We start from the raw sequence: 14,312 nt of genomic DNA, 5'->3' as shown, positions 1-14,312 counted from the left end.
TCATCACTCACCCTAACTGGCTCCCCAACTGGACCCTTCCGTTGGACTCCTCCCCCTTGAAATCAGTTGCAATAGGTCTTATTCAAACAGCACCGGCTGGAACTGTCAGCTGTTTTGGTCAAATATTCATGCCCTTTCTCTCAAAAGCTTGTTACTTTTTGGTGGTAGCAGGCTTTCGTGAATCGAGAGTATCATACTTTCTCACAAACGACACCATGGCATTGGATACAGTCTATATAGTTATATTTGAAGCACGATTTAGCACCTGCAGATTACACTGCATGAAATTTCAACATATATTCAGCTGTTGGATCTAAAGGCTTAAAGGGGGACTATAGCAATTTTGCCCAGCCTACAATGACACTCCAAGGAAACCTAGAAATGTTTAACCCGGAAAAAAAGTTTTCGGAATGATACCAAATATTTACATTGTATATACTTGTAAGTACTGGGCCTTAAAACTTATCCAAAAGACCACCCTTAGCAGACACCCCTCTCACAAGAACATACACCCTCTCTATTAAGGTCACTAGTTTTGGTCAAAAATTGGTTGTTTCCATTCAAATTCGCCTCTCTAATCAGGACACTTCTCTATCAAGTTCAGTACTAGTCGGTCATGAGGGTGTCCTTAATAGAGAGGTTCTACTGTACATGTAATGTGACAAGACCTTACAGCGTGTCTCCCTTTCTCTCCACAGTTAAGTAGTATCATAATATTGTGACCCGCTGCAACATAAATTTTACAAAATTAAAAAAAATCTCCTTTAATGAGCATCCATTGCAAAGTGAATAAACTTATCAATTAACAGTAAACCCAGTTATTTTTACTCCCCTTACCTCATCCTGCAATATAAATTGCATATGTCAATAGTTGCTTGTTTGCGGTGGTACCTGCGATGAAAATTGGTGACTGCAGGTCGTCCATACTATTACTAAACTCAGTGAATACAGATTTCACCCCAAGACGAGCAGTGATTATAATCATAGGATGCCGCAATTTAAATTGCAAGTTTGCATTGTGACGAAAGGTATTTTCAGAAAGGCCCTGCCGACAAATATTTTACACACACATAAACATGACCAAAAGCTGACACACATTGAGAGGGATCTCTACTGAAGACTTTCACACTAACATCTGACGACAGCTGTAAATGATAAACACAAACGATTTGATCGAAATCACAGCAGAAACGACTGGAAGAGTTGGAATCCAACAACTGGCTTCAGAGCGCCACCTCTAGTCCCCTATGTAAACTGGAAGCCCCGGAGCCGTGTTGTTCGTCTCGTCTTCCTGTTGATGTGCGTAGAGTTCATTCACATGCAGCTGGTAGGGCCCTCTATTGAAATATTTCTGGAAAGAGACCGAGTTATATTAAAGGGGGACTATAGGCAGGAGCAGCGGGTTCGGATTGGCCATATTCAGGTGACTAATATACACAGTATGGACACTGGGACATGTTTGATTCAGAACTAAATACATTCCTCGTACGAGCGGGAATAATTTCGACGTACTATGAGATGGGAGAGACCCCTATTGGTGACTTCGTCTAACTTTATCTTGCCTACCTAACAGCTACCAATCAACCAACAGGATCGCAGCCAACTGAGCAGTGTCCCTTTAAATTAAGGTACAGTAGAACCTCTCTATTACGGACACCCTTCGGACTGATAAGTGCTGTCCTCAATAGAGAGGTGTCCTGATTAGAGAGGTCAAATTGAATTGAAACACCCAATTTGGGACCAAAACGTGGGTCCTTAATAGAGAGGATGTCCTTAATAGAGAGGTGTTCGCTAAGGGAGGTTCTACTGTATATTGATGACTGATCTGTGTTTTCCCTCGCTTTGGATTTACATGCATCGAACCAATCAGCGTTTCATTAGGATTTTTGCGTAAATACCAATTTTGTTGCTTGACACTTAACACCTTCTGCTCCGAATCACGTAAATCTACGCGGCCCAAATCCCCCTCCCCTTTGAGCTGGTTATCGGAGTCGCATGGACTTCATGAAAGAACTACGCCATCGCCATCTTCAGGGCAAGGTAGGAACTGAAAAGACAAGAAAAGGTCTTCAGTTCCTACCTTGCCCTGAAGATGGCGATGGCGTAGTTCTTCAGTTCCTACCTTGCCCTGAAGATGGCGATGGCGTAGTTCTTTCATGAAGTCCATGCGACTCCGATAACCAGCTCAAAGAGGGGAGATTTGGGCCATGCAGATCTCCGTGGTTTGCCCTTGAGGTTTGGCGCTGAAGGTGTTAAAAAAACTTTTTTTAAATTGCCCTAGCATAGATACCAGGTTAAAGCATCCTTTGTTTTACATCTCATTAGAAGAAGAATCTCCAATGAGCGTCTTCAGCACAGGATGACTGTCAAAATTTTGCAAGAACTCATCGTTTTGTTTTCACCACTTAACACAACCATGCATAACCGAGCGCCATGTAGCGACGCCTGTAGTTACGCCGGTACCAAATGTTATATAAACTTACTGGAATTTTTCTAAAGCCAAGGTAGACGACAAGAAAGACCAAGGGTGCACCGATCTGCATCTGAGGGGTAGAGAAACACAAATTCAGTACAAAGATTTTACAGTTAAAATCCATTCCCAGGGAACAGGTGAATGGGTACTGCCCAACAGGGGGTCGCCTGTACATGTAGTACTAATGCATTGCACTACATGCACTACTTGGACTCCCCTGTCTGGCAAATGGTTTTGCCCGTCTGGTTTTACCCCAAAATTGTCACAAAATGAAATACCGTTGTAGAGTATAAACATTTTAAACAAATTGTATCTCGATACATTGATATTTTCAAAACCTATGCTATTGGTAGTGTTGCTTTTATATCACACCAAATTACGTAAAGAGGTCAAACACTTCAATAAGGAGGGCCAAAACATGTACATGTTCTGTACAACAAGCCGTTTTGTATGGGTCAATTTTTTTGAATCGTCCTGTACCGTCAAAAGGTTACTGAATAATGCACCAATGTGAGTGTACGAGACTGTAGCCAGAATCTTCTAGTGAGATATGCTTATAGTAAGTGATCAGTCTAGGTACTTACTCCATTTAGGGCCTGTAACGTCAACCCGAATGACGCAAAACTCAAGAAGTAGACAAACAAACTGAAATCGACACAAGAAACTTGAAATCAACCCTTTTGCTGGTGGTAATGTGTATCTTTCCATATCGTGCAGGGGCTTTCATGAAAATACAATGACATATTTGAATGATATACATTATTTCTCAAACAATACATCTGCATTAAATACAATGGGGCTTTGATAAACAAATAAATACAATGGGGCTTTGATAAACAAATAAATACAATGGAGCTTTGATAAACATTGAATACAATGGGGCTTTGATAAACAAATAAATACAATGGGGCTTTGATAAACATTAAATACAATGGGGCTTTGATAAACAAATAAATACAATAGGGCTTTGATAAACAATTATACAACTGAATTGAATACAGTTGGGCAATGAATTGAATACAGCATGGCGTTTATTAACAACACCATCAAATTGAATAGCTTGAATAACCAAAATCAACAAGAAGCTAATGTTTGATACAAACCTCATCACAGGGTATAGCATCAGTTTAGCAGTGAGATAGGCATGGGACTTCCCACCAAAATTCCCATCCGTGGTCACATGTCTTTGCCTGCGAAAAGAGCAAAATAGCATGTGACAGGATGGTGTCAATCGGTTGATCAAACCACTGTACTTCACAATTCATTTTGTCGGGCCATGATAATTTAGAGGAAAAAGCCAAACTGGTGCATAGACCAGTGACCCATGTGGCACAACGCAGCATCAGTATACTCATGGAGTGCATAGACCCAGTGACCCATGTGGCACACTGCAGTATCCCTATACTCACAGAGTGCATAGACCAGTGACCCATGTGGCACAACGCAGCATCAGCATACTCATGGAGTGCATAGACCAGTGACCCATGTGGCACAACGCAGCATCAGCATACTCATGGAGTGCATAGACCAGTGACCCATGTGGCACAACGCAGCATCAGTATACTCATGGAGTGCATAGACCAGTGACCCATGTAGCACTGCAGTATCCCTATTCTCACGGAGTGCATAGACCAGTGACCCATGTGGCACACTGCAGCATCAGTATACTCATGGAGTGCATAGACCAGTGACCCATGTGACACACTGCAGTATCCCTATACTCATGGAGTGCATAGACCAGTGACCCATGTGACACACTGCAGTATCCCTATACTCATGGAGTGCATAGACCAGTGACCCATGTGACACACTGCAGTATCCCTATACTCACGGAGTGCATAGACCAGTGACCCATATGGCACACTGCAGTATCCCTATACTCACAGAGTGCATAGACCAGTGACCCATGTGACACACTGCAGTATCCCTATACTCACAGAGTGCATAGACCAGTGACCCATGTGGCACACTGCAGTATCCCTATACTCACGGAGTGCATAGACCAGTGACCCATGTGGCACACTCAAGGAGGATACCTCGGTGACGTCACATCACGTGATCCCGACCCATATTAGTGATCGCTATGGCCACTCAGATTCAGTCTACTGACAGCACCAGCACTGAACACATCTCCACATCTCACTGTCTGGTGCGCCACTGTACACAAAAACACCAATAGACATGAAATTATGGATTCTTCCTGTGTAAAATAAAATTTACAGAGCAGATTAACTTCCACGAATAAAAAAGACGTTTGGCGTGGCCAAAGTGCGGAAATAATGTCTCCGCTAAAATACACTACGAAATACACTAGGCAATGCACTACGCAATATACAGTAGAGATGCAGTTGAGTTTGTTATTGTTTTGACTTAGAAGCCCGCCCATATCATGATATATTCATGTATTCATGAAGTATGAACTCATTTCTGTCCCATACAACTCTAAGAACAGTCAATTTCTCCTTAAATCATCACCGAAACCGCGATATCCGCAGGAAGATTTCGTTCTAGTGTCCGAAAATGCATGATCTTACAGGGGCGCTAACTCGACAAATAGAGGGGATCTATGGGGATCTATGCGAGTTTTAGGTATTACAGGTCTCGAACTTGTAAAATCTGTAAACATGACTCCAAATCCCATTATGATAATGAAGAGATTGCCCCATATATGGGAGACCGTTTTGAAACCATCGCTAATTTTGGAAGATCGGTGCCCGGCTATTTGGTTTAAAAAAACCTATTTTTCCCCATCAAAACAGCACTTTTCATTATTCAAATGATAGCTTATTGTCTGAAGACTTATTTCATAGCAGAAAAGTACTAATAACTCTGATTTGATGCGAAAAATCTAACTTTTTTGATGACTTGATTTTCCCTTGGCCGTGGATCGAGTTTGTTTACAATATGCAGCGCCATCTTGGAAAAGCCGTGACGTCACCGCGGTATCCTCCTTGTGGCACACTGCAGCATCAGTATACTCACAGAGTGCATAGACCAGAGACCCATATGGCACACTGCAGTATCCCTATACTCATGGAGTGCATAGACCAGTGACCCATGTGGCACACTGCAGTATCACTATACTCACAGAGTGCATAGACCATTGACCCATGTGGCACACTGCAGTATCACTATACTCACGGAGTGCATAGACCAGTGACCCATATGGCACACTGCAGTATCCCAGCCAGAAAGATGATTGCGCAGGACAAGTGCATGGCTACCATCTCATTGTAGTAATGTTCCTGCAAAGAGATGAGACAAAGATAACATTTCGAATATTTTTCTCCTACCACTAATCGGTATGCACTCAAGACTGGACACACTTTTTTGCAGTAGCCAGCGGTGTTAAACTTTACGCTATGAGGCTCATCAGTGGATTGAGCCCCTTGCTTCATACTTACATGGAGTTCAAATAAACTGGTCAGTTTGAATCCAAGCGGTGACAGCCCGATACACCCAAGACACTGGAAGAAAAGGTAAACATGTGATTAGGCAACTGACCAGTCGTAGCAAGGATCCCGAAATGGTGAGCTGTCGCAAAAGCAAGCTAAATTTTGTCTGGACACCCACTGATACGACTGCCTCCTTTTCTGGGATCCTGACCACAGTCTCGCTATAATCCGTGTCATTTCTAGAAATTAGTTTGCACAAAAAAGCATACACCTGCCTATGTCCATGTTGATTTCAACAATGAAATCAAAAACATTTCTGTCAATTGGTGAAACACCACTTGACAATTGGTAAGATTCAGTAAATAGCGAATTTAGTGGAATAATGCAATTTAGAATATGGATAGTCACATGTTGGCTTGGCAAGAACTAGCTATTCCAATTATACTCCTTGGATGCAGAAAGCACCCTGGCTAGAGTTGTAGGAGAGGTGTTGACACAGGCGGCTCACGACCGTAATGCCTGGAGGGATGTAGTAGCAAAGTTGACATAGAAATGTCAAGTTGCAAGTGTGAAAGAGGTCTCAGTCCGGCAAGTACTAGATGTCAAGTAGCCAATAAAGTGAACTTACCAACGTATTGAAGAAACCCATCAACTTGTTCATATCTGTTATGTGCTGAAATTAAAACATGAAGAAAATTTACTGATGTTTCATTGCACTCTGGGCCCAGTAGTTCAGAAGCACATAAGTCACGTCATCCCCAACAGTAAAGACAGACTCTGAATAAACGCGACATAGACTATGATAAACAAGCAGCTCTCCTTTGATAAGATGGTCGAAAGTCATGTGACAATACAGCATTAGTATCTTGTCAACATTATCAAAGCTGTTGCCCATTTTTATTTATTCGAAGTCTGACATAACGCATGACACTGCGTCGACGAATCGACGATACCCACCTCTAGTAGCGAGTGATGAACGAACCACAGCATCCCGACCGTCACAAACGTGGCACCGTACGCGAGGAATATCTGGTCGTGTTGCGCCAGCGCCAGGGCGAGACTGCCAAACTTCACGACGTCATCTGGACTTGGAAGGCTCCCTTCACTGGAAAAAAGCGTTTAAGATGAATTAGTGGAAAAGTTTTGAATAAAAATTTTGCTTCTTTAGCATTTGATACACAGTACTAATCACAATTGTCATCCCTAAATTTGCGTCCTTGGCGAGTCATTGACGCGCTACTCAGCGCAAGGTCTAGCGTAACTCTCGCGTAAAATCAAGAGATAAGTGCGTCATTCACGCAACTCAGCGTGTGTATGTAGCGCGTCGATGACATGAGGCAGGATGGATGTCATTTGTGACTTGGACTGTATATAGAGTGTTGGGAGCTTTCAAATGAAATAATATAATAATAATAATAAAATTTACATTTATACCCGCAAAATCCAATTTAGAATTGGTCTAATGCGGTCCAAAATAAGTTCGAAAAAGGTGCGTTTTAAGACCCCGTCTGAAGATTTGCTCACTAACTGCATTCTGCAGATCAGGACTGAGGCTATTCCACAGCCTGCATGCTTGGACTGTGAAGCTCCTGCCACCATATGTCTGAAGGCGAAACCTGGGGATCCTGAGAAGACATTTGTCTTCAGACCTCAATACCAGCATACACAATTTTTTTTCAGTAACAGGGCAGTGGGACAGGTAAAAGTGGGACTCTAAAAAGTTCATACACGTCGTAGACAAATCTCACCTGATATCCAGAATGATTAGAGTTGCTACTATAGCAAAAACACCATCGCTGAATGCTGCAAAAGAAAAAATGGAATTAGAACCCAACATAAAAAGCTTTTGGACACACCTTCTTCCTCTGCTTTCAGCCTGCCTGGACACAGATTCTTTATTAGGCGGCAGTAATTAGCAGTTCAATACACAAAAGATTTCGAGCCCATGTCAATTTCATCAACAAAAGGTGATGTATTGCATTGGATCGCTAACTTCAGTAGAACCGCTCTTAGCGGACACCTCTCGATCAAGGACACCCTCTCGATTAAGAACATTAGTTTTGTTCCCAAATTTGTAGTTTCCATTCCATTTGACCTCTCTAATCAGGACACCTCCATATTAGGGACAGCACTTGTCCGTCCGGAGGGTGTTCTTGATAGAGAAGTTCTACTGTATTACTGAAAGTTGGAATTCATAGCACTTGTATTTCACTCTATACAACAGCATTATTGAATTGAGTATCTTCGCAATTGGAAATTTTCAAATCCAATTTCAAAATTGGAATAAACTGTGTCGGTCTTTTGTCATTTAATTTGTCAACATACAGTGGAACCCCTCTTAGCGGACACCTCTCTATTAAGGACAACCTCTCTGTTAAGGACAGTAGTTTCAGTCCCAACTTGGTTGTTTCTGTTCAATTTGACCTCTCTAATCAGGACACCTCTCTATTAAGGACAGCTCTTGTCAGTCCCGAGGGTGTCCTTAATAGAGAGGTTCTACCGTACCTATGATTCTCTCCTTTGGAATACTGTCCTCTAACAAGACTCGGAAGCTTGGGCGGATAGCGCTCATTGGGACAGGGTTCTCTTCACTGTTCTCTCGCATGAAATGAGCTGAAATATCAAGGAAAACCTCTCTAATAAATAGAACGCTGTCCTTGAGGTGGGAGGTGTCCTGATTACCAAGGTCAAATTACAGTGGAACTTCCCTTAACGGACACCTCTCCTCTCCGGGCCGAGAGCCTTCTGGTTGCCGCTTGAACCCCCCCCCCCCCCCCCCCCGATTGATTTCTGTGGAGACCGAGGTAATGACATGATATCCCGAAAGCGTTTTGAGCAGGGAAGCATGGAAAAGTTCTGTATGAGAACTTGATGTTATCATTATTTTTATTCCCCTTTTATGCTCACCTCGTTGCCGTCTGTAGATCATGAGTATCCCCTTCTTGATTAGAGTTGAGAACGCGAGAACCAAGAGACATAAATCAGCCTGCATGGGAAGTGACATAGGAAAAATCAGCTCAAAATTCGAAGAAATGCACAAAAGATATCACCAGGCTTGGAGAACAGACTCATTCTTCTATGCGTTTGACATGTTGTACATGCGTGGGGTCCAGATTTTTAGCCAAGCCACAGGGGCTGGGCCCTGCTGACTTCAGTGGATTTTTAACTTAAGGCCATTTACTGCCCGAGTTTTATATCAGAGTTTCCCGTCTCCTAGACTGGTTGCCTACCAGCGCCAAGGAGGCCAGACTCCCACCGCCCCAGGTGGTACTGGTTTACAGGACACCAGAGGCAGGCAGCAAAGCCTGTAGGCAAACCGGCCTGTGGTCTGGTATCACCTGTTCCTGCCTGACCTGAGCCTGATCTGGTGAACTGGTTCAAAAGCTATCAGTGATAACCGTACAACCTGCAGGCAACCCGTATGGTATGCTGCCTGACCTGACCCTGACCCTGGAACAGACTCAGAAAGCTCACAAAAACTGGAATTTTCCTTTTTGCATCACTTGAAGAGTCGCTGGAGTTCCCCAGACGAAAGATTTCGCTACACTTTTCAATTTAAGGCATGTGCAAAGTGCACTGCCCTCAATTATTTCCCAGAGGAACTTCTCTCTGCCATGTCTGCCTGTGACTTTACTTGATAACTCTAAAACAGAAAATCATAGTCCATTTCATTTGCTTTTATAAACGCTCATCCTTTCACATGAGAGTAGTACTTGTTGTGTTTTCTGTGAGAAATCACTAAAGATCTGATGGCCATTTTCTGGTGAAATGGACGACAATTGAAAAGGTTGAAAGTTCATCAAAGAATATACTCTTACCGCCAAGGGGCTGAAACTGGCAAGAATCATCGCCAACAAGCAAAGGACCATCGGTACAACAGCCGTGAAATACATGACATTTCGTCGTCGTGTTTTGTCTTCACTTATTCGGACCTCGACGTGAAGAATATTTGGAGTTCTGAAGGCATAAAAGATGAAGAAGACCTGAAAGAAAACAAATCCATATCAGCTTATGGGCAGAGACATGTATTCATCCACGACCGGAAGTGTGGCACAGTCACATAGAGCTTATCAAAATGTCAAGTTGTGGAAATACATGGCTGGGATGGACCAAAGTGGAATTAATTCTCAATCTGTGGTTGACTCTTAATCTACAGTCAGGCCATCACAGAAATATGCTTTTTGATAATATATTTAAGAAAATGTGGTCTCACTGGTCAGTTTAGAACTTGTACTTTGACAGGGCCATATCAATGCGCCAGTGACGTTTTGATGGATATGGTGTACAGAAATCTCTTTTTCTCAGGCAATCAGTATTGGAATGTATTTAAACTTTATTACGCTATTGGCAAAGGGTTCTTCTTGACACATATAAAATTTTGTGCAGATTGATTGGTCCAATGAGTACTTTTTTTACCAAAACTTATGCACAACAATGTACACGTAATGTACACATGTTTTAATAGAGGACTCTGGCCTTATCGTAAATGAATAACACAACAGCCAGCGGCCATTGCGCTCACCGTATTGAACTTTGTTTGAGGAATGCTCTGAAATATGGCAGTTTCGGTACGAGGTTTAACGGTGAGGTTGGTAGGTCCACGTGACCAGAGTATTTTGCCCAATTTGTACACCTGTGCGTTGTGTTAACCCTATAACACCTAGAGCCATTGCCAACGCAAGTGCTTATTCCACTAGGCCCCGACCTGATTTTACCTGGAAATCACATTTTTTGCGATGGGTCCAGTTTTTTACAAAATGACATAGGTGGACTTCCAAATAATGTATTACAAGTCCCCTTTATTTTAAAGAAGATGAAATTCCCTATTAGATAGGGTACAACCAAATCGGAATCAAACAAACGATCCATTTCAGCAATTCAAATGTCCAACCTGAATTTACTGGCTTGAAGAGAAACAAAAACTTAATCGTCAAATATCTCAAAAACTTCTACAGCAACCACCATTGTTCATCCGGGCATTTGAAAGCTTAATTTTCATAGATTAATAATAGGCGTCGCTCTGAAGGAGATCGGTAGCTAAGTGCGCGAAATTTGAATATGGGTGTGCGGGCGTCATAGGGCGCCCCCAGGGGGATCGGCGGCGGGCGGCATAGGGCGCCTCCAGGTGTTATAGGGTTAAGCCTGATCACAATGGCCTTTCTTCAGGAAACATTTTTTAGCGGCAGGGCGCAACCTTACCTGTAATAGTTGTACTAAAACCACAGCACAACAGAAGAGTATAATTGCCAGTGGGTCCTGAGCGAAGTCACCGAGCAGCGTGAACTGAAAAAGAAAGCCAGTGCAGATGTTTTAGCCTCTGACGTCTACAGGACTCAGTCCCAAGTAGGCAGAGATCAAAATCAAGAGTCAAATCCAAGGAATCGAACAGGGAACTGGCCCTCTTATATTTGCCGAGTGGGGGGAGGGGACTGGGCTTGGCGCCAAAAACTGATGTTGGTCATGTTGGTGAAAATGACGTCCCAAGGAAGACATCATTCATGTCATCTTTTTTTTGCCTTTGTGAATGCCACACCCCGCCACAACAGATGTCGGCAAGATATAATTAATCATCTTGTGATGTCACGTGATGTAAATGGTGCCTGCCGTGCACCAGATTCAAACAGCATCAGCACCATTCTCTGAGCTTGTTCTGAACTAGAATCATTGGAAGATGTCATTCCACCCCTGCTTGAATTGGTCTTCATTACCTCAGATTTCCATGCCCCAATCGTGTAAAAATGTTGACCAAAAGCAAGCATTTACTCTATAAATGTTGAGATTTGAAGCACCAACATCAGTTACTGTATAAGGAAGAAATACGACCACCATGTAGAAAATATTTCCTCTCTGATTTCCTCTATAATTGTGAGATTTGAAACACAAACATCACTTACTGTATACGGAAGAAATGTGACTACCATCATTAGGCCCTGGAAAGAAACCAAATGACAATGTAGAGTTTCACATGCCCAGTGTGCACCCATTTTGACCACTGTTGATACATTTATGCATGTGCACTGGGTTCTCTTTTTGCTCAATCAATACATAGAATAGGTCATAATTCTACATCAATTGATAAGGTACACATCCATACTACTAAATTAGAGGCAAGATTTTCCTGTCTGTGATTGTCTATGACGTCACCTAACAACTGATCACGATTGGCTACCGCGTAAATGACATCATGACATCACCGCGTTAATGCAGGATGTCGATCCCTAACGACGCCAGTGAGCATAGACGAACAAAAAACACACATCGATGATGGGTAACTTGCTGGTTCAATTAAAGTACTACGCCTTTAAGTCAATTTATGGGGGATACATTTATCGAAACTTACCAGATTCAGCATGAGAATAACTTCATCTGTTTTTTCTATCGTCTCAAATAACCTGAAGAAAAACTTAACCAGTTGTTTATCCACAGACTTTAGTGGAGACACCTCAACCATAGAGAAGGCAACAGGGAAGCTGGTCCAAGGGTACTTCTACGTGTAGAGGGCAGACAGGTCTCAACTCAAATGAAGATGGGGATGAGGTGCGGGCTCCGAACTCTTATGGACCCAGTGTTGACACCAGAGCAAATCCTCGTCTGACGTCAAAACAACAACAAGAACATTACCGGCAATCGTCCCCGACGCAGTAAGTACAGTGGAACCTCCCTTAGCGAACACCTCTCTACTAAGGACACTAGTTTTGGTCCCAATTCGGTTGTTATCATTCTTCTTTTTCAGTGTTCAACCTGCCTAAGTAAAACTATAACCTCAGTCCTGTGGCGGAGATGAAGCGGCTTGTCGCCCGAAGGTCCGGCTGTGTTCCCCACAGCTTTTCTTCGACCTTCGTGTCTTTAGGCCAGAATATCATTCAATTTGACCTCTATAACCAGGACACCTCTCTATGAAGGGCAGCACTTGTCAGTCCCGAGGGTGTCCTTAAAAGTGTGGTTCTACTGTATGTTATCTTGAATAAACACTAGATTATTGGATAGACTTTTCCTTTCCCAGGACAGACCAGCTCAGCAAACTGGAAGGCCTGTCTGATTCTTGGCAATCAGGGGTATTGATTCTCCAGGGTGAACCCCAGAAGCCGGTGACAACAATGAACAAGTAGACTTACCAACAATGTGATGCCCAGAGCGAGCAGATGAGAAGGAAGGAAACGAAGTAGACAAACAACTTTGGAATCATGTTCACTAATGATTCACGGAGATCCTGAAAAAGAGAAAATCAACGATGAAAAAACTTGCGCATGAATAGAATTAGTCTTGCTATATCACATCACACTGAATCAGGTAGTAAGTTGCCAGGTTCACACGTGCCAATCCACCGTCGTTGTGCGTATATCCATCCTTCACCGCCGATAACTCCCCCCTGATCGGCCGTCAGAAGGGCTGTTACTTTATCGGTAGTCTCCCTGCATTCCCTTCCTTTCCCACGCATCATCTGACGCGACAACACTAACATTACACTCACTTGTGGTTGTTGCACGACACACACACTGAGAGCCATCATAATTGAAGAAACAAGAAATAAGATTCTGAAAAACTAACCGCATCTTCTTCAATTTCACTGTGAGCGATCGGCAATATCTGAAAAAAGAATTGGGTACTTTTAGCCATTTTGCTGCCGATGACTTGCATAGCAGCACCTCATGTCCTACTTAAACTTCAATTCACCAGCACTTGACAACTCATGGCCATGGGCACAGCAAACTCCAAGTGTGTGATTGTGAAAAACACTTTTTCTGGGCCGCCCTGTCATTTCAGACATCTGTCAATGTCTGTCATAATGTCATCTGATCCGACATTCTGTCATGTCAGTGTCACATGCATGCCTGGGGCTGCTGGACTGGACATTGCATGATTTGTCATCCAGCTTGCCTATATACAGTACAGGCGAGTCACCATGCTACTAGGTAGGCCTTCTACACTACAGCCACTGAGCCAGGCCTACTACAGGGTATGCATCTTTTTCTTACCATTATAGTGGCAACAATGGAAAAAATGGCATCAGAATATGCTTCAACTCGACCACAAGAGGCTAGGGCACCTGTACTAAGCTCTCCTAAGCCCGCCATGCTTGCCATTTTTGAATAAATTGACACTATTTCCCCAGGAAATGAAAAAATTAAAATTGGGATTTTATTTTGTGGGCAGCAACTGCAACGAAGTACCAAAAGTTGGAAACCCCCAACCTGGATTCCAATAATAAAAAGTTGTATATTTTATCTTTTTATTTAGTTGTAGTACATACTTTTTGTCACACTATTTGGACTGTGCGAACATTGTTAATTATTGAACACATTTGATATCATGTTTAAACTCTCATAAACATTAATAAACCAAAGATATTTAGCAAGTAAAAGTCCCACAAGAACACTGTTAACGAGGTGTCTTGGGTTACAGAATTTACCGACAGAGGGCGTACAAGTCTGCGCATGCGTATA

At 42.8% G+C, this 14,312-nt stretch overlaps 1 protein-coding gene across 3 annotated transcripts; it reads right to left on the bottom strand.

Annotated features, from left to right (window-relative positions):
• Positions 1-226: 226 nt before the first annotated feature.
• On the bottom strand, positions 227-14,020 carry LOC135500948 (endosomal/lysosomal proton channel TMEM175-like). 3 transcript variants are annotated; one of them, XM_064792662.1, is made up of 19 exons: positions 13,845-14,020; positions 13,417-13,455; positions 12,984-13,078; positions 12,209-12,260; positions 11,763-11,798; positions 11,068-11,151; positions 9,687-9,851; positions 8,776-8,854; positions 8,374-8,481; positions 7,617-7,671; positions 6,826-6,973; positions 6,497-6,541; positions 5,878-5,940; positions 5,615-5,718; positions 3,577-3,663; positions 3,058-3,118; positions 2,484-2,543; positions 2,123-2,243; positions 227-1,351 (listed from the first exon to the last, which is right to left on the bottom strand). In XM_064792662.1, exons 1-19 carry the CDS (start codon positions 13,950-13,952, stop codon positions 1,338-1,340), a joined length of 1,524 nt encoding a protein of 507 aa, XP_064648732.1. In that variant the 5' UTR covers positions 13,953-14,020; the 3' UTR covers positions 227-1,337. The 3 variants fall into 3 exon arrangements, with proteins under 3 accessions (XP_064648732.1, XP_064648735.1, XP_064648733.1); XM_064792663.1 differs by having other exon boundaries at positions 1,229-1,351; positions 2,081-2,243; XM_064792665.1 differs by lacking the exon at positions 2,123-2,243.
• Between the last annotated feature and the right edge of the window lie 292 nt (positions 14,021-14,312).

This window comes from Lineus longissimus, chromosome 17, assembly GCF_910592395.1.
Source record: "Lineus longissimus chromosome 17, tnLinLong1.2, whole genome shotgun sequence".
Taxonomy (NCBI): Eukaryota; Metazoa; Nemertea; class Pilidiophora; order Heteronemertea; family Lineidae; genus Lineus; species Lineus longissimus.
This window is presented reverse-complemented; position numbering and strand designations above follow the sequence as displayed.

Excerpts from the sequence above, each read along its gene's own strand:
- LOC135500948 (XM_064792662.1), bottom strand. The coding sequence starts at position 13,952 with ATGGCAAGCATGGCGGGCTTAGGAGAGCTTAGTACAGGTGCCCTAGCC. Across the intron at positions 5,941-6,496 it reads TGGGTTTCTTCAATACGTTG|TGTCTTGGGTGTATCGGGCT; the intron begins GTAAGTTCACTT and ends CTTTTCTTCCAG. Across the intron at positions 3,664-5,614 it reads GTCACTGGTCTATGCACTCC|GCAAAGACATGTGACCACGG; the intron begins GTGAGTATAGTG and ends CTCTTTTCGCAG.